At 29.0% G+C, this 25,716-nt stretch overlaps 1 protein-coding gene across 1 annotated transcript; it reads right to left on the reverse strand.

Moving 5' to 3' along the window:
- Nucleotides 1–903: 903 nt before the first annotated feature.
- LOC122268847 (uncharacterized) lies at nucleotides 904–24,542 on the reverse strand. The gene is made up of 4 exons (XM_071179162.2): nucleotides 24,416–24,542; nucleotides 16,005–16,137; nucleotides 15,172–15,824; nucleotides 904–915 (listed from the first exon to the last, which is right to left on the reverse strand). Exons 3-4 carry the CDS (start codon nucleotides 15,736–15,738, stop codon nucleotides 904–906), a joined length of 579 nt encoding a protein of 192 aa, XP_071035263.2. The 5' UTR covers nucleotides 15,739–15,824; nucleotides 16,005–16,137; nucleotides 24,416–24,542.
- Between the last annotated feature and the right edge of the window lie 1,174 nt (nucleotides 24,543–25,716).

Here is a 25,716-nt window from a genome sequence, read left to right on the forward strand (position 1 = left end):
AGAGAACAGCATTTAAGTATTTGTATTAAGAGCTAATGTTTATTAATGATGCCCATGATGATGGTGACCATGGTGATGACCGTGGTGGTGCCCATGATGATGATCATTTTGATGATGATGTCCATGATGATGCCCGTGATGATGACCATGATGATGACCGTGATGATGGCCGTGATGATGTCCATGGTGATGACCATGATGATGACCGTGATGATGGCCGTGATGATGTCCATGATGATGACCGTGATGATGGCCGTGATGATGTCCATGATGATGACCGTGATGATGACCATGGTGATGACCGTGATGATGACCGTGGTGGTGGCCGTGATGATGTCCATGGTGATGATGGTGATCATGATGGTGTCCGTGGTGATGATGATGTCCATGATGGTGTCCATGGTGATGTCCATGATGATGTCCATGGTGATGTCCATGATGATGACCGTGGTGGTGATGATGTCCATGATGATGACCGTGTTGATGATGATGTCCATGGTGATGACCGTGTTTATGATGATGCCCATGATGGTGCCCATGGTGATGACCGTGGTGATGCCCATGATGATGACCATGATGATGTCCATGTTGATGATGATGGTGGTGATCACTTGTAGTGTGAACAACAATATGTTCTTTTCCACTAAAATATGCATATTTTTTGTACATTAATTATCTTTAACAAACATATCCTAATGTCAAAATCCAAAAATAAATCAAATTTTTCTTGAAAAATAGAAATTAATAAGTTTAAATAGTTCTGTAATTTTTTCAGTTTTCTTACTTACCCTCCTACATGAACCGGGTAATAAACAGGATAATAGTGGCAGCATGCTTCAGATGTTTCGTATACAATGAATGCAATAAGAAGTAGTTTTAAATCAATCCAGTCTCTAAATACTTTCATTTTTCTTCCTGAAAAATGATAGTTTAACTAATCATAAAGTTTCATATAGTATCAAAGATCATATAAATTATGTTAACTTATACGTACTGAAAGAAACGTACTCACTTGCTTTAAAATATAAAACGAAATGAAATGATAATGAACATTGATGAAAATTTTAAATGAAATTTTTCGGTGTGACTGTCAGAGAAAAATATCTAAAACAGTTCAGACATGTCTCATTCAGTTTATTATTTCTATTAGAGGTGTGACTAACAAGTTGGCAGAAGACGGAATTCTCTTCTATACTAGAAAATTTTTTTAAAATTTTCCTTTCAAATACTGAAAATAGATTGACCCACCATTTAAAAATTCTAAAATGCACAAATAAATAAATAGTTTGAAGTAAATTGAAATAAAAAATTTGAACTATATTCTGAAGAGTCAATTCATTGAGAAAATAGTTTAATTTACTGTTAAACTTGACTATCATGTATTGGTCGGAATCAATTGCATCAGTTTTTATGCCAAATGATACTGAGTATATAGTTAAAACTTTTTTTTGAACAGTTGAGTTTTCTTTGTTAATAATTTAGTGAAAAACAACCGTGAAGGGCAACAAATATTAATTTTAACATTTAAAATGAATTTAAATTTTTTAATTGCCTTTCAGTTTTGCGCATGATCGCCTCTAGTTAAGCAATACTGATTTTTTTATTATATGCTGGTTGAATTTACGCTATTAGATTAATCAAAAAACATGTTTAGTAGTTCATTCCATCAAAATAAACATTAACTGCATTCAGTTTCGTCTGACAACTTATATTCAAAATTTACCACAAAAACAACTTCCTCCCTTCCTTATATCTCCGATCAGTCTTAAGAAACCTATTTCCGCAGTATCTGTCATAAAATGCTCAGTTTTGGTGCAGCTGTAACAGGGGCCAAATTTACTCATAAAATACTTTGTACTTATATAATAGTGTATTTGATACACGTTATATTACAATGCTAGTAGTGACCACTGCCAAAATTAAGCATCCTTGGTGTCTATAATAGTATGGCGAATTTTAACGGTTCTCTATAATAGCTAAATACATTTTCGCCATTAATTTGCTTTTTAGTGTATAGCATTTATTTTTTTAAATTTTAATTAGTACCTATCACCAAAACTGATTATTCATTATTGAGGTCAATAATTGTTAGGCGATTCTTTATGTGCCACAGTGGGACAAAATCAAAAAAATGCGGCCAAAATTAGAAAATTAACTTCAATGTTCAAATTGATCACCTATAGGTTTTTTGTGTCGCTGATTTCAAATATGAAGTCAAAATTTCAAAAAAACAAAATGGCGGATCCAAAATAGCGGATGATTACTGAAAAAATTGTCAATAAATAAATAAAAATTATTTACTAGTAGTTTTTGAGATCTTTGATTACAAATTTATTGTGGTTAATAATTTTAATAAATAAAGTAAAGGATGTAAAATCGCAAATATTTATCAAAACAAATTTAAACTAAATATATTGAATCAAAATATTTAAGATTGTTAATTACAAATTCTATTATTGAATTTAAAAAAAATAATAAATCTGTTTTGCTAGATATAAAGAATTTTGAAAATTTTATAACAAAAATAATAATCTCAAGTTTATTTTTATAATTTTTTCATTAATTTTATCATTATTATCAAAATGACATGAATTATAAAAATCGATATATCAGCCAAATTCGCAAATACTCGCAGCTAATTTTTTTTTAGTTCTTGAGTAAATAATACCAAACAAATGTACACTTTTTTTTTTTACCTCGGCAACGTAAGGCTTTTTTTATAGAGCACCCTAAAGTTACAATTTCATTGTACAGGGCAGAAATAGGGAAATGGCTCTGTATAATATTTAGAAAAATAGTATTTAATAGTATTTAGAAAAATAGTGAATTCATATATATCTAAGATATACATTTATGTATAAATCATGCATAGTTTTTATATTTTTATTTACTATAAGGATTTATCATATTAATAAAAATTTAACTGAAAAATTTAATTTTTTTTCATTTCGACTTTGTTTCCACTTAATTGCTATTTCCATTAATAAACCAAAAAAACAAAATACACCGTCATATTCCTTGGACATTTTACTACAAAAAACCATATTGAGATTTTTTTTTCTTGTAACTTCATTTTTTTAATTTTTGACCGCGAAAAATGATTTTTGTTCCACAGTGTGTGCTCTTAAACGAATTAGTGCGGTTTTTCTATTAAATTTGTCTTTTATATACCTTATAATTTTACTTCAATCGGTAACTACTATTACCAAAATTAATTACCATTGGCGTTTATAACAGCAATGGCGTTTTTCTTTTACATTTATCCTCAATAAATTATTACCATTTCTCCATTAATCTTGATTTTTAGTAGAAAACTTATTTTTTTATTACAATTGGGTTCTTGTACTTCAAGAAGAAGATCATGAACACCTACACATGTGACCTGCTGATCGCGTTAGAATGCTAATTAACGTGAAGTTAATTAAATACAGTGCCTAATTGCACATCGAAATTGTTAAAATATTATTCTTTTCCGTTTTTTAGACCTATGTTAAAGTCTTAACTAAGTGTGCAATTGCGTTTACTCTGCAAATTATCTGAATCTTAATCTTATGATTAAGATTTAGATAATTTGCAGAGTATTAAAATTAAGATTTTTCCTTAATCGAAACTGTAGTTATATCTCCGTAACAGAAATCCTCCAGCACGGCAACGGGCTCTTCAGATTAGGGGAGCACCTTCAAATTATTTTTCATCTCAGATTTTGAAAATAAAAATTGTCACAGCACCTGAAGAATTTTTTCCCCTCTCAAATTAAAGGCCTAAATGGTCACTGATAAGGGATGCGGAAAAATTATTAATTCACTTGGTATCTAGTTTAGGTTTTATTTCTAATCTGTAGATATTAAAGCAAATGGAGAGTGATGACTTCCACAAATTCCGAATAATTTGAAGAAAAAAAAAACTAGAAATATTTAAAAAATTAATTTTTAATTTTTGAAAGCTCACTTTATTTGTTTAACTGTATAGGAACCTATTCTATTTTTTAACTTTCAATTACTCTATTATTCCATTCTTTTAAAACTGTATAAAAAGTTTAATTAAAACAACGAATTTTTCACGAAAGTTTTCACGAAAGTCATGAATGTGCTAATTTTGCTGTACACATGTTAGATTAAGCCTAATTTTTACAGTAATAATCTCTATCTGACTGTGTTAAGTTAGCAAACAAATTCCAATTATTTGAAGTTTCTATTGCAGATTGAATACTGCTACCAGGGTTAAAACCACATTCGAAAACCTTTTTTTTTTTTTAAATTTCCACAGAAACATGTATTAGAAACATATGTTACTAACATCTTAAATAAAATAATACCAGGTAATACAAATTTGGAGTGTCCAAACATGATCTCCAAATATACTAAAAATAACTAAAAATAGAGTGTTTTTATCGTTTTTTATTGTTTTCTGTGGTTTCTATTATTGTTTTATCGTTTTTTAATATTTTTATTTAAAAATAAATTATTTTTATTTTGTTTATTGTTTTCATTATTGCTTATATTATTGTTTCAGAATTTGTTTATTAATATTTTTATTATTCTCTTTTAAATCCTTTTCGTTATTTGACCAAATGTATTCACTTCGTAAAGGAAACAGCCTTCAAAGATGAATTTACATTGACGAGTAAATATTAAGCTGAAATATTCTGAATCTGTTCCCTAAATAATTTATTTCAAATTAATGTCTTTTTAATTCAAAAACAAATGCAGGAAAAGTAACTCTAGTCTCAATAAAATTTAAATATTAACCATAAAAATTAAAACAAAGAATAATGTGAATAGTAAGATAATTTTAAAACAATTTTGAAGGACCTTTTTTTTTTTTTAAAGGGAATATATTTTTAAGGAATTAGAACAATTTATTGGAAAAGCCCTAACTATGATTTATTAAAAAATATCAACTCTATAAAAAGAAATGCATTTGATATATTTAGACTTATGTCACTGCAAGAAATAACTGTAAATTTTTCAACGAAAAACATGTTTTTCACACTAAAAAACTTCTTAAAGATAAATACAGATTTATCTGTTTTTAATCGTTACCCGGTTAAAAAACACACGTTTTTTACAGACTTTTTCCGTATATTTGACAGTTTAAAATTGTTTCTCTCAAAACAGTTTTTTTGTTTTTCATCCTAATCCCCTATTTTTAGAATCATTTTACAATTATTTTCTAGACCTGCTCTTACTTTTGAGTAATTATTTTATGGCTTTAAACATTGTATAAATAAAATTGCTATTCCACTTTTTTGACAAATTGATACTCTACCTGATTATTATTTATCCTCAGACATAATTTTTCAGTAATTTAAATTGCCAGACATTTTTATGAAGGTGGGCATCTATAGTTGTAAACATTTTTACACTTAAATCTGATTTCAATAAGTAAGACTTTTTAAATAAAGATAGTTTAAGATTTTTTTTTTTCATAACCAAATCCTAAAGTTATCGTGGCTTAGGGGTCAGAGCGCTCGTTCCTCAAAAATGTGATCCGGGTTCGAATTTGTTAGAAAAATACTTTGCCCACACCAACTATGATACTGATATAATTTTTTAATAGAGTTTTTTTTTGCTAAAATTACAGAATTTGTTAAAATAACAATAATTATCTACCCAAAAAAACAGGCAACCGTTTTTAAGTAACAGTAATTATCTGTGAAGTAAACGTTTTTATACTGGCACGCCAGCAGATAGTTCTTTTTTTTCTTCTGTATATTAAAAAGTTTTTTTGCAGTGGTTTTTAGATTGGATTACATATTTACTATCATGGACAAATTTCACCCTTAATCTGTTATAAGACTAGGATATGGAGAGCATAAGTTTTCAATAATAGCAAATTTAAGAACTATATAGTACAACTCTTTATAAATTCTACTGCAGTTTTTTTACCATCTAAAATCATCAACAAACTAAAGTAAATATTTGGATAAATAAAAAAAAATACTTAATGATACATTTAAAATGCAGATTGAAATTTAGGCTATAATACTGAGGACATAAATTATATTTTCTAGCAATCACAACAAAATATTTATAGTTATCATGAAACGAATAATTGAGATTAATTAATATAATAATTTATTAAAGAACTCATAGTTATTTATTTTTAAAAAAAATGCTTATTTCATTCTTATTTAGAGTTAACTGAAAGAACTTACTTGCTAAAAAGAACAACACTTAAAGATACATTTGAATTTGCCAATAAATTTAAATTTCACGTATTCTACCACGCCAAGAACTTTCTTCATCGAATTTCCAATAACGAATGACTGCTTATTTAAAAAAACTCGATATTTAAATACTTCAATGAAGTTAACGGAACCTTATTTACTGTTATTTTTTTTTCTTCATATTCCACAATAGCTGAAGAAGTGTCGATTACTTCCCAATTTTTTCTACGTTTTTAATGATCTTTGTTTAATGATTTTTTTCCTATCAAAGCGGAATATCCTTACTTCCTTCCTCTATTGGCTATATGCACCTTTAAGCACAAATTGAATACTTTGGAAATGATTTGCTTGTCTATGGTATCATGTAGTATCATCATCGTGATATGGTATCATCGTGCCAAAGCATCCCCTCTTATGATGTTAAGTTTTAATGATTAGTTTAATTGGCATTTATATCTCTTACTGCGCTTAATGAAAAGTGTTAATGGACAATTTCTAGCTTCTAATTTAAAAAGTGTTATTTTTAATGTCATTTTTTATTGTTTTGAACAAGACATGGATGAATGGATTTTCAGTAACAATGCATTTTAAGAAAGAACTATAATAATTCCTTTCAAATAAAGCAGAAAATCAAATTTTTTAAAAGCTAAGTTGGGATGCTCGAAGAAAATTGTCCTAGAAAGTGTTTTTCGGGAAAAATATCAAGTTTTCGATGTAGGCAATAAAATATTTCTGCGAGATAGAGATGAGATACGAAATTCGCTCCCGGGTCGCACCGACCACAGTGCTGACGTAAAATATCCACACTGGTAGACAGATCAGGGGCAAGAGTCACCTTGCCGCCAGGCTAACAGTGGGAGGTTTTCGGGGGTTTTCTTTCCATGTCACGCAAAGGCAAGTTAGTTCCATCAAAAAGTCATCCTTGAAGGCAAATTTCACCCAATACTTGATCCAGGAGTTCCTTTGTCTTCTGGAGTGTGTTCAAAATTGAAAGGCTACTTAGTTAAACATTAGTAGTCGTAAATCCAAAAGTGGGTCAACTGTTCAACGACGGTTATAAAAATAATATTTAGCTTTGATCCGTGGTAACTCGCGGTGGCGCCTCCCAATGAGGTGGCTCACGTTCGAATCCCAGCGACAGCTGGTCAGCATGAGTTCTGCTCCCAGTTTGCAACAACCAAGTGCTGACGTAAAATATCTTGAATGATCAAGGATTACAATCCCCTTGTAAACCGAGGTAACTGCAGTAGATTTCCGTGGTTTTCTTCTCCATGTAACACAAAGTCGGGTTAGTTCCACCAAATAAGTTCCTACGAAGGCTAGTGTCTCCTATTACTTGATCTAGGAGTTCCCATGTTTTCTGTTTTGGGTTCAAGATTACAAGGCTGAGGAGTTGGATATTGATAGTTGCAAACCCCCTTCCTTCCTTCCAAAAAAATATTGTTTGCTATTCAACCCCGGATATAAAGTAGAATAATTTATAGTGGAAATTCAGGAAGTTGAAAACAATATTTAGAAACCTTTAGGAAAAAAATGAGACTTGCATTTATGCTTTTTCAAATCTTTCAAAAATTTATATGATCATTCTGAAATTATCACAGAAATTTAATTACATTACTAAGAAATATTTCGCCCAGATTTTTATAAAATAAATTAATTGCCATTTATAATCGAACTATAAGTAATTTTAAGTTGCTGCAAAATTAAAAGACACCTAACAAAATATTAAATTAAATAATGTTTAAAATTTGACTGTAAAACAAGATTGCAGAAATTGTTGAAATAATTTTTGTATGTCCACAGGAGAAATCTTCCTTATGTTTTTAAAAATTCTCGTATTAATAAGAAAAGTGGAAGTGTTTCAAACAAAAATAGCAAGTATCGAAAAATATTATAGATTTTTCCTAATCCCTACAATAAATAAAAAAAAAACAATATCTCTAACACTTGATTTACTCGAAAGATGAGGCATTCAATAAAATAAGTAAGCATTCATAAAGATTTCTAAATTATTTTCTCTAAATTGGGTAAAAGAAAAGCAATATTGTCTTAAATTTTTAAGTAAACATAAACATGGATAATAATTTAATAATTATATCAACATTTTATTAAATATGAACATAAGGAACATATTGCAGAAGAGTAGTAAAATATGTTCTCTATTTTAGACATGTGATGCATTTATGTAGAAAAGTACCACTAAATAACGTAACAAAAAAATTGCATATCAGTAGTATCGGTGATCACCTTTGATATATTTGGAATTCTTGTTGAGAAGGAAGTTAAAAAAGTATGTACGTATGCTGTTGCAAATGAGTATTTTTGTACGAGGTTTGAAAAACGTTATCGAAATATGTCGAATCACTGCTGACGAAAATAAAAAGAGGATGAAAAAAAAAAAATCAGGACAAGTTTATTGGCTGATTGAGTTTGGTGGCGTTTCTGCTAATCCTCTTTTAACTCTTCCCTGCCGGTACAGTAAGGGTGGCGATTGCGAAATGCCCTGCATAGTGTATGATAACGGTAACGTCGATACTACGAATTTATGAATCAGAAAAAGTTATTTTGATAAGCAAAAAAGTTTTAAAGTACGATAAGCCCATTTTTATGTAATAAATTAAAGCGCTATGAATTGTGTAAATGTATATAATATGCTTTTGTCAATTTTAAAATATTGCACAGTTAGATATACATCACTTTGCATTAGTTTACAACTAAAAATATATTTAATTATATCTTGTTCCACAAAGAAAATTCTCAATATTGCAAACTAGGATCTTCTAAAAGTGCGTTTTTCAAAGAATCCTTTTCTGACGACTAGGACTGGGCTATAAATCGATATATCGCGACAAATCGATTTAACGCCTATATCGGCAGGCCGATACAGCGACTTTCGTTCCAGGCGATGCATCAGAAATCTGATTTAAGCCGTCGAGTAAAGAAGACGAACGATATAGCGATATACGATATAGCGATACAAGACACGCAAGGATCATCTTTTGCGTTCCGATGCCAATTCGCGCTGTGGAAGACGATGTTCGTTTCGTTATGTTGAAACGGCCTTGATTGATGAGTGGTAGAATCAGAATCAGTGTGGAGAACATATATCGTGATCTCGCATGTTCGTTTTCGTGCCTCATAGTTTTTTTCTTTTTCTTTGTCGCGACTTGATATCGTTTCTTGTAGATTATTTTCAGTGGGACTTTGTGACTCCGTCGTTGCCTTGTTCTGAGCGTAATCTATTATTGAAAAGAATATATAAAGAAGTGTTTCTTAATTAATTAGGTAAATTATTTTTTCTAAAACAAATTTTTATTTTTATTTTTAAATGTGAAAATTAATTTTGATATTATATGTTTAAGTAATTTTTTACATTATTGAATTTATTACAATCGGAAATCTAATTTAAGGTGCCCATAAAGAATTAAATTACAAAGTAATTAAATTTGTTAGGCTATTTTTTACTTTATTTTAATTTATTAAAAACTTTTTGGATAAAACTTCTAATAATTTAATGGGTTTTTATTACTGATTTTAAATTTATAAATCTTTAGTTGTTTTTGTTTTTATAAATAAAATTATAACAGAACTTGTTTTTCCTCTTTTGGATTTGGACATAAGTCAATCAACTTTGTTTATTTAAAAAAATTAGTAAGGTTTGCGACTTCTTCTTCTTTTCTTTTTTTTTAATCATTTAGCACTTCGTTTTATTAGAGAGTATAATCGTGTTTTTTTAATTTTCTTTCAATATTGTCAGTTAAATATATTATCGAACATCATAATTCTTTTGTTTTTATTTTCAAGATATTAAACCTTACTTTGTTTTTTCGTTCAGAATTCAGTAATTATTCAATTTAACTTAATTATTTATGTGAAATAATAATGATAAAAAATAGGGTTGTTTTAAAAGCGTTTATTTTAAAAATTTATTTGGCACTTTGTTTTAAGCCTGCAAATAATTTTTAACGAACTTATTTTTTAAATTTTCTTTCTATATTGTTAGGTAAATATTATATTAATAAATTTCAATTTTAAATTTTTTTTTTATTATTTACTTTTAAGCTAAGAATTCTTTTGTTATTTGCGCGATCATTTTTAGAAAATATAACATTAATATATTTCTTTAGCAAAACATATATATATCTTCAAATTCATAAATTGATTTCAATCAATCTGAGTTTGAAGTTTTGATAGAAATCCTACTTTCTGTGCTTTACAAGTAAATGAAATTCAAAAATACTATATCGCGATACATCGCTATATCGCGATGCAAAACTGAGGATGCATCACGATATAAAATTTCTTATATCGCCCAGTCCTACTGAAGACATTTAATCCTTAAGTAGCTCATCATCATCGATGGAACGGCCGCTCAGGGTAGGCCTTGGTATTTTTTAGAAATTTTTTCCAGTTTACTCTTTTTCAGGACTTTACTTTAAGGAAAGACTTCAGGAAAGACTTTACTTTAAATAGAGTAAAGTCTTGTTTTAAACAGTTGCCCTTTGGTCTGTCTTTTGGTCTCTTTTTTATATATATAGTGGCATTGAAAACTTTCCAGACCATCTCATTCTGCTTAGTGTGATTGATTTTATGATGTCATTATTTTTACACAACTTCTAAAATTCAAAGTTGTATATTTTACTCCACACACCATTGTCACAAACTCGACCTAACATAATTTTGAGGACTCTTTTTTTTTCAAATATTGAGAATTTTTGCTGTAACCATACATTAAAACTGATTTTATAAGTGTTTTATAAAATCAGTTTTAATATATGGCTACAACAAAAATAATTGTAAATTTTTAATTTTTCTTATGATTGAGTGGGACTTTAAGGGACTTGCTCTAGCAGTTTTCTAAAGTGACTAATTACAAAAATTTATTTTTATAATTAGTTACTAAATAGTAAAAAAGAATAAGACTAAAGTTTATAAGCTTTAAATCATACACCATATTTTATAAAATGTATGCAGAATTAACAATGCCGCATTAACAATGCTATATTAACAATTAATCTGTGTTTTATATTTTAATGACAATTACAACATCAGTCATGTTATAATAGCAATTAACATTCATTTATAATGTCTTAACAACAATGTTTCTAATTGTTTAACAATGTTTTACAATAATATTTTAAATTAAACTATAGAATATGTCCCTTATACTTACTATACTTCGAGCCTTTTGCTTTTTGAAGTTTTCGATGATTATTTTTAGACACTGTAAAAGTAACTGTGAATTCAGAGGAAAAAAATATTTTTCACAGAAAAAAAACTGTTTAAAGAAAAATCTAAATTTTTTTCTGTTTTTATCCGTTATCCGCTCACCGTAAAAATTTCCCGTTCTTTTTACAGATTTTCTCTGCGTATAAGATAGCTTAAAGTTGTTTTGCTGACAAAATGGTTTTACTTTGTTATTCATCCAAATCTTAAACGGATTAAAACCGTCAGTACAAATACTAGTTTTTGCCATGCTGTTTATCTAAAAAAGAAAGAGTTATAGTAAGGTAATGAACGGTTGAAACGAATTATTTTAAAAACAAAAATTCGAAAATTAATGACAGTGTCCCAAAACTATAAGTTTAGACTCATATATGACAAATATGAATGATACAACAACCTCTGTATTAATGCACTTAAGGATGAAACAAGTTTAAAAAAATTTATAGCAGCGTTTTTCATTCGCACAGACATGATAACTTTTGTGTACTTTTCATCTGATTTACTTAATTATTTAACAGCATGTTTATTACAAAAGTCATTTCTGTTGTATTTAGGAAAATTTTAATTTAGCTTATGATTTTTAGTTGATTAAAAAAAATGCCAAAAATTAGACTTTTAAAGAAAATGCTTTGGATTTTGAGTTATTCATTTAAATAATAAAAAATTCAATACAAACTCCTACGTGAAGCAAAATTTTCATAATAATCATTCTCAATATGTATATTTAGAATTCTTGTAAAAAAACATCTATCCGTAAATGAATTTAATTAAGCAAAAATAATTAAATCATTATCACAGATTTCGGAATCATTATAATCATTTACAGAAAAGGTGATCAAATATGATAAAACGCAATTCAGTTGTCAGTTGAAAGTGAAAATTGTTCCTATTAATTTTTATTCTTTTTGTTAAAAAGAATAAAAATTTATAAAAACAATTTCTGTAATTCTGTAACACTTTAAAAAATTCTAGATCAACTTACAGTATAAAGTACTGGCACTTTGGGTGGATCATCCGTAAAATCTATTTTACCGTAAAATCCATTTTTACCATAAAATATTAGACCATAATTGTTTCAGTAATATTTATTTAATTATAGTAATTCAATGATTTTACAATAATTACTGTAAGTACCGACACTCCGAGTGCCGGAACTTTTTACCGTAATTTGATCCAGAATTTTTTACACTGTAGAAGTTATTGGTAATTGTTTTCAGTTACACTGTATTTGATTACACTTTTACGGGGATTGAACTTATGATTCGTTAAGCTATGATAAAGCAATTTTTCATCACTTAAACGTTAAGTGAGATTTTATAAAGACTAATTTCAAATGATTTTTGTATAAATGAATCTATGATTATTATTGTTATTATTATGAATGGTAATGGTGACTGTTCACTGTAAAACCTTGATTAAAATGTATTATGCGCAATCCTGTACACATTGTTCATTATGAAAACTTTCTCTCTTTGATAGCTTAAACGAATAACGATGATTACATATATTACACATTTTCTATACTTAAGTTTTAAGCCTTAGAATTGTTTTATTTTTTGTTATTACTGATGTATACTCATTTTGTTTTCACATCTGTTTGCGATAATTATTTATCATTGACTATTCATTTTAAAATTATATTTAGTATGTGTACTATAAAGAATGCTTTCCAACATAACATCCGTAGGTTCTCTCATCGCTTATTTTAGAAAATAAAACTAAAAGAAAAAATAAATGTCATTACAAAGATTGAAGCTTGTTTATTCAAATATTAAATTAAAGGAGGAAAATTTAAAGAAAAAACATTTAAGGAAACGAGAGTATTAATTGAATCGAACACACATCATTTTGAAAATCAACAGCGGTTCATGAGTAAGTGTCATCTTTATTGCTATCAATCAAGTAAGCATAATAATAAACAATGATATTATAAGTCTCCAAATCAACTGCATTGATTACTTTTTCTTGCGATTTATGTAAAACATATAGTTTGACGAAAATCAATATTTAATAATATGTTGATTAAGTACTAAAAGATTTCACGAAATGCAAGATTGAGACATAGCAGTGACAAGTAATTTTGGCTTATTATAGCATGATATTATATGCAATCAACATTATTTTGTTATTTGCAATTAAGTAATGAGTCATATCAAGATTGCACCGCATTATTACTAGAATCATACTTGTGATTATGTGTTAAACGGTTTCTTCCAAACGTTAGTCATAACTGCTTGCAATCATTTATATTTCTGCTTAGAACAAAACTTGATTTGGTTACAAAATTTACTAAATTTATTAAAGCTTTGTTTTTAGGAACTGCAATTTTATTTACTTCCAAACAACTCACATTGTACGTACAAAAAATTACGATTTAAAATCTTCCTCTAATTGAATGTCAAAAAGAAATTATTATTGCAGTGTTTATTTTAAAAATTTAAACCACGAATGATAATACTTAAGAATTATCCATTCTGACGTCATCGGGACATTTTTCTCAAAGTTTCTCCTCGCCCTACGGGCCGCTATACCCTCTCCCAAAACTAAAAAGAAACTATTATTTGATCCTGTAGATTTGAATTGTTGACACTTTGTGATTCATAACGTAGTGTCTTCGTCATATTTTGTTTATTTCTGTACCGTGTTATATTTGTAGTCCGAAGGAATAATACTTTTCCGTGATTTACAGTTCAATGGTTGCGTTTTTTTTTGTTGCTTCATTTCAATAAAAATATTGAATAATGATAGGATTACGTGAATTTAAGTTAGCGCTTCATAATTTTTTCATATTGTGCATTTAGTGAGAAACAAAATTTTCTTATCAATTCCAAATCTTTTATATGAGATATTATTTCTATTATTCGTAAAAAAGTGTTTCTGTGACATTTTGGTTTACTACTGTTAAATGAAAAATTCTGCTATAAAAATGTTGAAAAGAAATATAAATTAATAACGCTTTTCCGTGTTTACTCTTCTATTAGTTTAAAAGGCTTATTGTTGCTTTTCATCCTTATAAATATTCATTTTGTTTAAAGTTGAAATAAATTTAAGAATTAAAAAAATGATTTGAAATCAAAACTTTTAAAATAAATCGTAATTTGTTTTACAAAACATATTTTTTGCTTCCATTGACACACAATATCCATATAGAATTGACATGCCCCAAATTTAAAAAGGAAAAAATGTAATTTTTTACGAAGTTTTTTGTTTCTTTTTTTAAAATTTAAAATAAGGATATTGAAATAAGGTGAATTTAATGCCTTACGTAAGCTTATCTCATACGTCTTATCTCTTGTCCGTAAAAATAAGCAAATCACAAAACCTGTACATCCAGTGAGGTGCTTACGTTATTTTTAAGCGGTTTCGCCGACATGAAGTAATTCAGCAGTTCAAAATGTTCGAAATCATTGCTTCATGACATTAATCTCGGAACTTGTTCCCAGTTCCCAGCGAAATGCTAACTTCCCATAGTGATAATGCTAATCTGTCTCAAAAGCTTAGAGCAAGAGTAGAGAAATGCAAATTAAAATAAGGTAAATATACTTTAGTAAATATTTTAAAATCTTGATGTTAAGATGGGTTACATGGTTAATTAATGGATTCACTTATTCATCAGGATCTACATAAATTATAATTTTAATTTGCATAAGCATAAAAACTAAATGAACTTAAACACGTCAAAGAAAATTTAAGAGAAAGTTATGATTGGTTATACAAATATAAAAATACAAAAAAGCTTTATTAATAACATAATTTTTTATTAATGTCATAATAACTATATTTTCCATAAAAATCAATAAGGTAACGTATAATCCTGTCCAAATAAATCTATTTATGATGACCATGGTGATGACCATGATGATGGCCATGATGATGCCCGTGATGATGGCCATGATGATGTCCATGATGATGGCCATGATGGTGTCCATGATGATGACCATGATGATTATCATGATGATGGCCATGATGATGACCATGATGATGCCCGTGATGGTGCCCATGGTGATGACCGTGATGGTGTCCATGATGGTGTCCGTGGTGATGCCCATGGTGGTGACCGTGGTGGTGACCGTGGTGATGACCATGGTGATGATGATGACCATGGTGGTGCCCATGGTGATGTCCATGATGATGCCCATGGTGGTGTCCGTGATGGTGATGATGACCATGATGATGCCCGTGATGATGGTGATGACCATGATGATGCCCATGATGATGTCCATGGTGATGTCCATGATGGTGATGATGCCCGTGATTATGATGATGTCCGTGGTGGTGACCGTGATGGTGATGATGCCCGTGATGATGTCCATGTTGGTGGTGATGTCCGTGGTGGTGTCCATGATGATGATGATGTCCGTGTTCGTGACCGTGATGATGATGGTGGTGATGATTATTTTTCATATGTATATGTATATGTTTTTTCCCACTAAATCAAGAAAATGTTTTTATAAAATCTAAATTTTTTTAAAGCTTCTTAACTAAAGGTTTTTAAATGCTTATTTAACACATTGTAGAGGGATTAACTTATTTTGCCAATTAGTAAAGTGAAAATTTATTCAAAAAACAATTATTTTAAAATATAAAATTTGCTGTAGATTACACTTACCCTCCAACATGCACTGGATAATATACAGGATAGTAATGACAGCATGCATGTATAGCTTCAAAAGCCATCATAAACAAAACCACTAGCTTTAAGTCCAAGCAAAAGGCTAATTCTTTCATTTTGAGGCACAATGCTATTAAAGAACATAATGATAAAGTTTATTAATAACATTGTCAAAGTATATAAATATTTTCAAATTTTTTTTAAATCAAATATAGCACACAAAAACATTCTTTATCAAATGTAATGCGAAAAAATAATTTTGCACCCATATATGCCAAAAGGACGAAAAATGAAAAAAAAATCGAAATGATATGTACTTTAAAACTGCTTTAGAAAATCAAAATTTATAAGACACTCTGGATTATTACAAACAAAAAAGTGAAATTGACTTTCTTTATACTTTTTATATTCGCAATTGTTAGTAAACATTTTCATTCGGTGATAACTTGCTTGCTCAGAAGTTTCTTCAGTTCAGAAAATTTCTTACACGTATAAAACATATGTGCAACGAAAAAAATTTCCTTATGCAACAAAAAAATTTCTTTTCTGTTCCCACAATTTATGCTTTAAAAGCAAATAGAAATTTATTTGATTAAAAACTACATATGCTTCAAAAATATGCCAATTGGAAATAACAGTCGACATGTTTCGAGCTCTCCTTTCTCCTCGTCTCAATCACCCTTGGCAACTCTTGAAAATGGGTGCCCGTTTTTAAGTGCTCAAAATATTTCGACTGTTAGTTCCATTTTCTGTATTTTTGAAGCAAATGAAATTTTTGATCAAGTAATAAAGGCCATAATTTTTTGGTTTAGAATGTTTGAGTAATAATTTGTGGAAGCTCTAAAAGCAATCAAACGATATTTTTTTGCAATTTAATAAAGTGTATTCCTTATTTACTACTTTTTTTTCAATCTTTGTGCGGCCATTTTTTTCCTATAAATGTTAGGTTAAAATATTTTTGGAAGTGAGATAGATTTTAAAAGAAATTCATTTAGCCTTATACCTAAAATTAATTTGATTTTTAAGACAATTTTCCTGGTAGAAAGGTGGGTGGGGATTTCAAATTCTTACCTACCATAAGAAGCCACGAATTTTCTTATAAGCAAACGAGTTTGCAAATTCTGTGTTTATAATTGCAAATAAACTAATTGAGGAATAGTTAAAAAAACGAACACGTAACACACAAAAGAAATAACTCTCCAGTGTTGGCCTGTCTTCTCGACCCCATTCAAACAATCCTTGTGACCCACAATTATGTTGAGTCCCCCTTTTCCCGTATTTTATTTAGTTACCAGCAATTGGTCGAACAAATCAAAGGTGGTAAAATAGCTTCCCACCAACTTTTAAAAATTAATGAAGCTGGTGCAAAGTGTACTTTTTAAGTCATTATAAAGGGTTAAAAAGGAATTTTGTTGTCGTTTCTTCTACTTGCATTAGTTGTTCGACTTAAAGAATGAAATTTTTAAATTGTTCTGACCGAATGTAATTGAATGTATTGACCAATTTATTAAGAAGTTGAAAACAGAAAAATAGTAAGATTAAAAATATTCCGAATACATAGTCACTGAAATACCGTTTTTGCTATTCATGAAGTCATTCTTTGAATTAATCAAAAAGGAATTACTGTAATTTTATCATAGAATTTCTTCAAGAAATCCTTTATGAAATAATACGAATCCATTTTTGAATTTTATTGAATTGGATGTAAATAAGAATTTTATTTTTTAAGTTTTGCTTCATTACACTGCGAAAAAACGTATGGTCAAAACTACTAGAATATATTAAAATTTACCGTATTTCTGGCTCTATGGGAGCATAAAAAACGCTCAGTAATTTTTACATAAGCGTTTTGGTAATGATTTTGCTAAAATTGACAATAAAATATAGTTTTAAAATATGTAATAAAATTTGGTAAATGTGGCTAAATTTGATAATTTTATCATGATACCTTAGGACATGGCATAAAAACCATTTACTCGGTTAAAATTACTTTTAAGTTTTGTATTTTTTGCTAAATTTCCAGACTTCCAGAGAAAATAAACTATGATTTCAAGAACCATAGTTTCCGATAAACCGTTACCATATGGAACGAAAAATTACCAAAACAATAATCGTATTTTGATTTTATTACCAGAATTATGGTCTTTTTACTTGAAATGTCATCGCCTAACAGAGGATAATTTTGGTCCGAATTTTTTTCCGAGAGTAAAATTTATTCATTTTTATATAAAGAACTTATCTATCAAATCACCTTAGAGGGCCAATTTAATTTTTAATAAAGTTAGATTTCTATAGACTATTTTAATATATTTTGAAATACGAAAGAAAGAGAAAAAAAATGTTAAATATGAGAGAAATGTTTTTATTTTGTGAGCAAAACTAAATAAAATTGAAAACAAAGTAATAATTTTAATAAAATGCATGAGAAATTAGTAAAAATATGCGTTTTCTTAGTAAAAATTATAAACAAATAACATGGAATAACAATTTACAAATTATAATTTCATTACTATTTTTTAATTATTACTTTTTGAGATATATCCAACCAATTTCGTTCATATCTTAAAATTGAATTACAGAAATATGGTACAATTAGAACAACCATAAATATGAATAGTAAATAAAATAATAAATGTATGTGTAATATTTGTAAATCTATACATAATAATAAACGCGGCTGTGTGTGTGTCTGTCTGTCTGTAATCACAATATATCGCCCCAGAAGCCTCGCCAAGGCACGAAACTCGGCCCATAATTGTGTTTTGACATAATGAAGAAGTATTTTTTTTCTTTTTCAAAAATTTTGATTAGTTATTTAGTTATCAGTCATTTTGTAAGCCTATGCTTTTCGTCTGCTTTTTCGTCTTCAAAGAGCCATATTCAAAAAACTATTAAAAAATGCATATACTTTTCCCCACTCTTATAAATGTATGCTAATGCGAACCTCACAATTGAAATATTAATTTTCGACAACTTAAACCAATAATATACGAAGGAATTAATAATTTAATTGTAAAGTTCGCATTAGTTTACATTTATTAAAGTGGAGAAAAGTTTAACTTTTGTATTAAAAATGTGGCAACATATTCGATACGTAAATAGAACGCTTCGCTTTGATATATTTGTCGCTGTTCATAATTGTTATAATAAGTTTTTCTTCTTCTTTCCACGCTCTATTTTTTTTTTCTTAAGCGAAGACGATAATTTTTATAGCGATATTGTAGTACTTTGTACAACTAAAAATTCTTTTCACAACACTTTAAAAATATTTACTTTATTTTCTTTATATATACAGAGAACAGTCGGCAAAGAATTCGATTAGGTTGAAAAACATTTCGCTAAAAAGGAACGAATTCCAAAAGAAAAAATAAACAACTTAAAGAATAAAAATGCTGATTCCAGCCAATTTTTTGAAAGTTAACTTAGAAAAAACAAACCAAACGATGTTAAATAACAAACCAAACGATGTTAACAAAATGACGTAGAAAGCGCAACTAGATCAAAATTATACAAGCACAACTAGATCAAATTATAATACCTGAGTGCTTGACGTAACAGATATAGAAATAGAATTTGATACCATAAAAAATTATATAGAAATAGAAATTGATACCATAAAAAATTTATTCGTTTTCGTGTTCTTTTCATGTATTTAGCATTTTAGTTTTTTTTTTCTTAAGCGTTGTAGCTATATAATTTCAAACATCCTCAAGAGCTATAACACATCTGCAGCAGAACTGGATATGAAGACAAAATTGCTGGACAGGAACACTTTAATTGTCCACTAATCTTCAGATTTCCGGCTATGTTTTAAAAAATTTTATTTGTGAAAACCTTTAGCTTGGCGGACAGCTGGGCGCCTTTGGCGGCTAGTATGTAATAAACGTAAAACAATATGCTATAATAAATATGAATTATAGAAAATAAATATAACGAAAACATTAACTTTAAATGTAAATGTTTACTTTAAAGAAACTATGTAAAACTTTAAAATCTAGTTTTTTAATGAAAATTATTAAATTAATTAATAAAACTTAATAAAAACTAATAGAGAACAACTACAAATTGATTTTCCGAAAAATTTTTTTGATTAACGAGTTTAGTAGTTCTAGAACATGAATTATCTGAGAAGCTTTTCATATTGACGTGTAAAAGCATATAAAAAAGATAACTTATTTCACTTGTACATGTGTACTTAGATTTTTTACTTAATTTTATTCATTTTTTTGAGGTATTTTACATGAATTTCTCATGCATTGTTTAATTTAATTTAATTTATTTGTTCATGTATTTACATGTCATATTTCTTCATATTTTGCTTGATTTCTAAGTGATTTTTTAGGGTTTGTTTGGAAATTTTCAACATTTTCTTGAGTTATTTAATCAATTTTTGTCAATTATAGTAAGTTTCTAAGACTCGCGTTTTGGTAATATATGCAATTGTATGGTACATTGTAATCGTACACTATTATCTTAATTATTTCTAGAGTTAAAATGGTCATATATTAGTTAATATATCTGAAGCGTTTGCACTTCATTTACGGTATTTACAACTTTTTATTATCATTATTTTCCCAATTGAGTTTGATTATTTGTTAAACAACTTTTTTTGTAAAATCCTCTTCAATTATAAAGTTCGGTATTTATATTTCGAAGAGCTCGGAAATATTAGGTTGTTCTATATTGAGTGTCTTTTAAAACAAGAAGTATTTTGAAAATAACAAAACCTTAAATTAGTTTAACATATTTCATTAAAATGCATCCCATCTACCTAGATACACTTTTACAAGAATTTTACAATGCAGTTTTGCGGAAAACTTTCGATTTACGACAAAAAAGCTGTATTTATTAATTTCTTGTATGATAAAGATTTTTCTAAAAATAGAATTTGATTGCTGAAATAAGTAGCAACCTATTAGAGACAAATCTAGAAATTATGGTGGGTTGAGGGAAAACTTTAATCTTCTGCCTGTTTAAAAAAAAAATGAGGTTTTTACTCAGCATGTAAAAAAATATTTTTTTGTAAATCTCCAGTTCTGGCTCTGAAGAATCTCGTCTGCTCATTCTCAAGTTGTTGGCAATAGTGTGTTCATTGATTATCCAATTTATTCTTAGAAAGCATTTGAAATTGAATAAAAAATTTATTAATATTTATATTTATATAGATCAATTTAATTAGAAAATCATAGAAAATTTTACGACAATTTCTATGAATTAAAAACTCATAGATATAATCACTGACAGTGTAAATAATAATAACGGCAATAATAAGAATAGTTGTATGAGGGGAAACTAATTAGAAAATTCTATTTTTATAGATCAACTTAATTAAGAAATCTTAGAAAATTTTACTAAAATTTACTTCAAGCTAAAATCTCATAGATGTAATCCCTGACAGTATGAATAATAATAACGACAATAATAATAATAGTTATATAAGATAAAAAATAGCAATAATTCTTTACAATTTGGATTAGATGGTTCAATTTTAATAAGAATCTGTAATATCGAGAAATGGTTGCATTATTTAGTCTCTCTCGCATTGCATCATATGGAATAGAAATTGCTGGAAATGATTTATTCTGATAATTTTTTTCTTAAAAGTTTAATAAAAATTTGCCATTTTCATATAATTGGGTTTTTAATATAAGATTAAGCAGTGTTTGGAAATATCTTAGGAATTAGTGTTTAGGAATATCTTAGGTATAGACGAAAGACATTCTTTGATCTTTAGACTTTTAAAAAGTTTGATATACACTGCTGGCCACCGTAAATGCAACACCCTGAGGGAAGCATGCAAATAACATGAAATTTACAACATGCATTAGCGGAGGTGAGATATGGAAATGATTAAAATTTCAGCTCAGACGCACATTACGCACGCCTGTGGCTCCACTTCAAAGCGCTATTTGTTTGGAGGTTTCGACGATTTCAAATTCAGAAATTGTTCAATCAAGTTCAAAAAACGATCAATTATGCCTCGTAGAAAACAGTGATCATCTTTTGATCAAGAATCCGAGTTCGACAGAGGAAGGATAGTGGCTGACCGAGATTGTGGATTATCTTTCAGGGAAATCAGTAGTCGTGTTGGACGAAACCAAACAAGTATAATGCGGATATGTGATCGTTGGATGCAGGAGGGTACGACGGACCAACGTGTTCGATTGCATCAAGTACGATGGTCGCATTCGAGTCTGGAGACACCGTGGAGAGAGGATGCTGAACAGCTGCGTTATGCACCACCACACTGGTCCTGCACCGGGTATTATGTTAGGGGGCCGTATTGGATATCACTCTAGCACTCTTCTAGTACGCATTGCCGGTACTTTAAACAGCTATCGCTACGTTTCCGAGGTGCTGGAGCCAGTTGTCCTTCCTTACCTTCAGAGCTTGCCTACAGCCATATTTCAACACGATAATGCGCGACCACACATAGCACGCATTGTCCAAGGGTTCTTCGTCAATCGACAGATTGAATTGCTTCCCTGGCCGGTTCGCTCTCCGGATAGTTCGCCGATAGAAAACATGTGATCCATGATTTGTTCAACGATTGACCCAGATTACATCCCCAGCTGCCACACCAGATCAACTTTGGCAACGTGTGGAAGCTGCTGGGTTTGTTGTACTCCCAGAACACATCCAAAGTCTCTTTGAATCAATGCCGAGGCGTGTGGCAGCTGTGATCTCCAACAATGGCACTCTGGCTACTTATTTTGGCAGGAACCACACTTCACAGAAGTCTATAAATTTAATCATTTGATACTTGGTCAACATGTTGTGATATCTCTCGTCTTTCTTGGTGTTGCAGTTTGGGTGGCCAGCAGTGTATATAGTTAATGAAAAGAATGTATTTAATATTTAGATTTTAAAAACATTTGAAATTGTTTTGGATTTGTAATACGTAGATAAAGAAAGAATTTGCAGTTCAGATTATCAAAATATTTGAAATTGTTGTGGGATAAAGAAGGTTGTTTTAAACCCCTAAAACATTCAGAATTAAATTTTGTAGTTATTATTTTGACTCAATCTAAAGTGCGTCCGTAAAGTTTTATTGAAATTTTTAAATAAATTGCTTTTATAAGTTGACTTGCGGAAACCTTTTGGATTTAAGTGGTAAATCTAGCTGACAACAATACAGTCTATACGTCATTTTTAAAAAAAGACTCAAGCTGAAAGGAACAAATAATTCATTAAAAGATACAGAAAATAAAAATAAAAATTATAATTCTTACGCTATTTTTGAAATTAAAAAAATAAACGGGAACAAATTGATTCAAAATGTAATTATGATCAAAAGTAGACTTTCATTCTTTTATGATATTATTATAGTGCTCTTTAATCTAAAAACTTCAGTAGAATATCATAAACAATTAAACGCAAAAATTTCAAATTCTGCATCAATACGCAAAATCTCAACAAATTTAGAATCCTGCGGTCGATAAGTGTTCAATACCATGAGTATAAAAGATATAGTGAAAATTTCAATTAGATATAAGTCTAAAATAAGGATGTGGCTTTGCGAATAAGTGGTGCGGTCATACGAGGGGTTCTGAGCTACAACGCACTTTCACCCTAGCGGTGCTCTCTTATCATATAAAAGGAGTTTCTTTCCGACTAAGCAAGCAAGGTCAATAGCTGGCGAGCTTCGCTTGTCCAAATGTCATTAGAAACAACAACATTCGTAACATTTGTGTTCAGTTCCTTCAAAATAAATACAATAGAACTACTTTCGTCTTTAATTAAAATTTTTTTTATTGTTTTATTGATTTTCTCTAGATAAGTATTTAATTTTTGCAAAATCTTCATTATTTTCATTTGAAACTTTACTTTTGGAATTTATTTTTAAAAGCGTATATGAATTGTGAATCTTAAAAATATAAATTTATCCACTCATAATTATTAGGTCTAATAATAAAGCAAAGCACTTTCGTGACAGTCAGTCACTGCCCAAGAGAATCATGGTGATTGAAACTTCCAATTTTGAGATTAACGGTGCGTTCATAATATTTCTTATGCTGGCAATATGGTCAGCATTGCGTACCAGCTAACTTTGCTTGCTTGTATCGAACTGATACAAGTCAGGTTTCAAGCCACCAATGGGAATAGAACCCTGGTCAAGCACAAAAACAGATCGGTGCCTTAAGGCCCGTGTTATTGTAGCTCAATATGTATGTTGTAATAAAAAATAACAAAACAATGTTATTAAAAAAACTATTATCTGTTATAACCATATTTCCGACAGAGTATTACAGTTGAGAATAATCATTTTCTAGTTTTTGTCCGCGCATTTTGTTATAATTCTAAATTTTTCGATATTAAACAAATAATTCTTATTCGAAATACATTCCTTAAGTGCTTTGGAGTAAATAATTTAGGGTCATTCGATAAAGTAATTAAAAAATATATACCTGTTACCAATTTTATAAATATATCCCTTAATAATCCAGCTTTGGTATCACAACATTTCACAATTTATATCACCACTTCAAACAAATGCAGCATTCGATTTCTCATTTATCTATAATTGTTTTTCTAAGATCTCAGTTCTTAAATACACGACATTTCTAGATCAATTAAATTGGCTATCGATGGTTAGTCGTTCCTAACTTCTTCACGAGTAATTTACCCAAATTCTCATTTTTCTTTTTTTTCTCTTTATTATTATTTTCTTTTGTAATGAGACACAATTTTTAATGAACAAAAAATGTTCTCTTCCGGTAGGTGTCGTTCAAAAAATCTTTCCAGTACTCTTTGGTCCATAAAGAAATAGGAAATGGATACCGATGATAGTTGGTACCACGATTTTGAAGTTACAGTTAGACTTTCATGGTCAGAACAGCGTCAGTAACAGTCGCGATGATACGCTTGACTTATGGTTTGTCTCCTTAGTTAATTAGAATGTTCTAAGTGTGTTATTCTTCTAAACATTTCTTACTTTACTCAGATTTTATTCATATCAATAAGGAAAGTGAAATTTGTTGTTATAACACATATTTATAGTTCAAATTTATTATTTTAGTAGCTCATTGATCTAAGAATAGATACATAATTGGGCAATTTAAAAAATTAAAACGATTGTTTTCTGCATTCATTTTCGTTCGCGAAATTAATTAACCACCCTAAAAAAATGTTTAAATATTTAAATATGATTGAAAGAAATAATATTTTATTCATGAATTGCATAATATTTATATTTAAAATAAGGGTTAGATATTTATATTTGTTGAATTCAGTAAGATTACTGACATATGCTGTTTGCACATTACCATAATTGGAGATAAGTACTGTATGATCGTTACATATTTTATTTAATATGTTTAAACTAAATTAGATAAATGGATACCTGCAAGTGACGTCATCGTAGGTAAATCCTGGCATTTGTCGATTCAGTAGCAAATCAGGTTCGACACACACCCGTGACGTCACTTGCAGGTATCGAATAAAATCTGATTTAAATTACATGGCTAGGCATAATTACTTCACTTCTTCTCAAGTTTTTAATAACTTTTTCAAACTCTACTTCATGTGATGCTTTTGCTAATCCTAAATTGTTGAAATGAATTTATCCCTTTTGAAATTATAGTTTGGTGATTTTCCCTACTTTTTACATTTATTTTGTTGCCTATTTAAGAGGAGTAAATCATCAATTTATGCTCTTAATAGCTTCATTGTTATCAAATTTTAATATTTGATTTAACGTGTGAAAATG

The sequence above is a fragment of the Parasteatoda tepidariorum genome, chromosome 6 (assembly GCF_982258835.1).
Source record: "Parasteatoda tepidariorum strain Cologne lab strain chromosome 6, Ptep-v5.0, whole genome shotgun sequence".
Taxonomy (NCBI): Eukaryota; Metazoa; Arthropoda; class Arachnida; order Araneae; family Theridiidae; genus Parasteatoda; species Parasteatoda tepidariorum.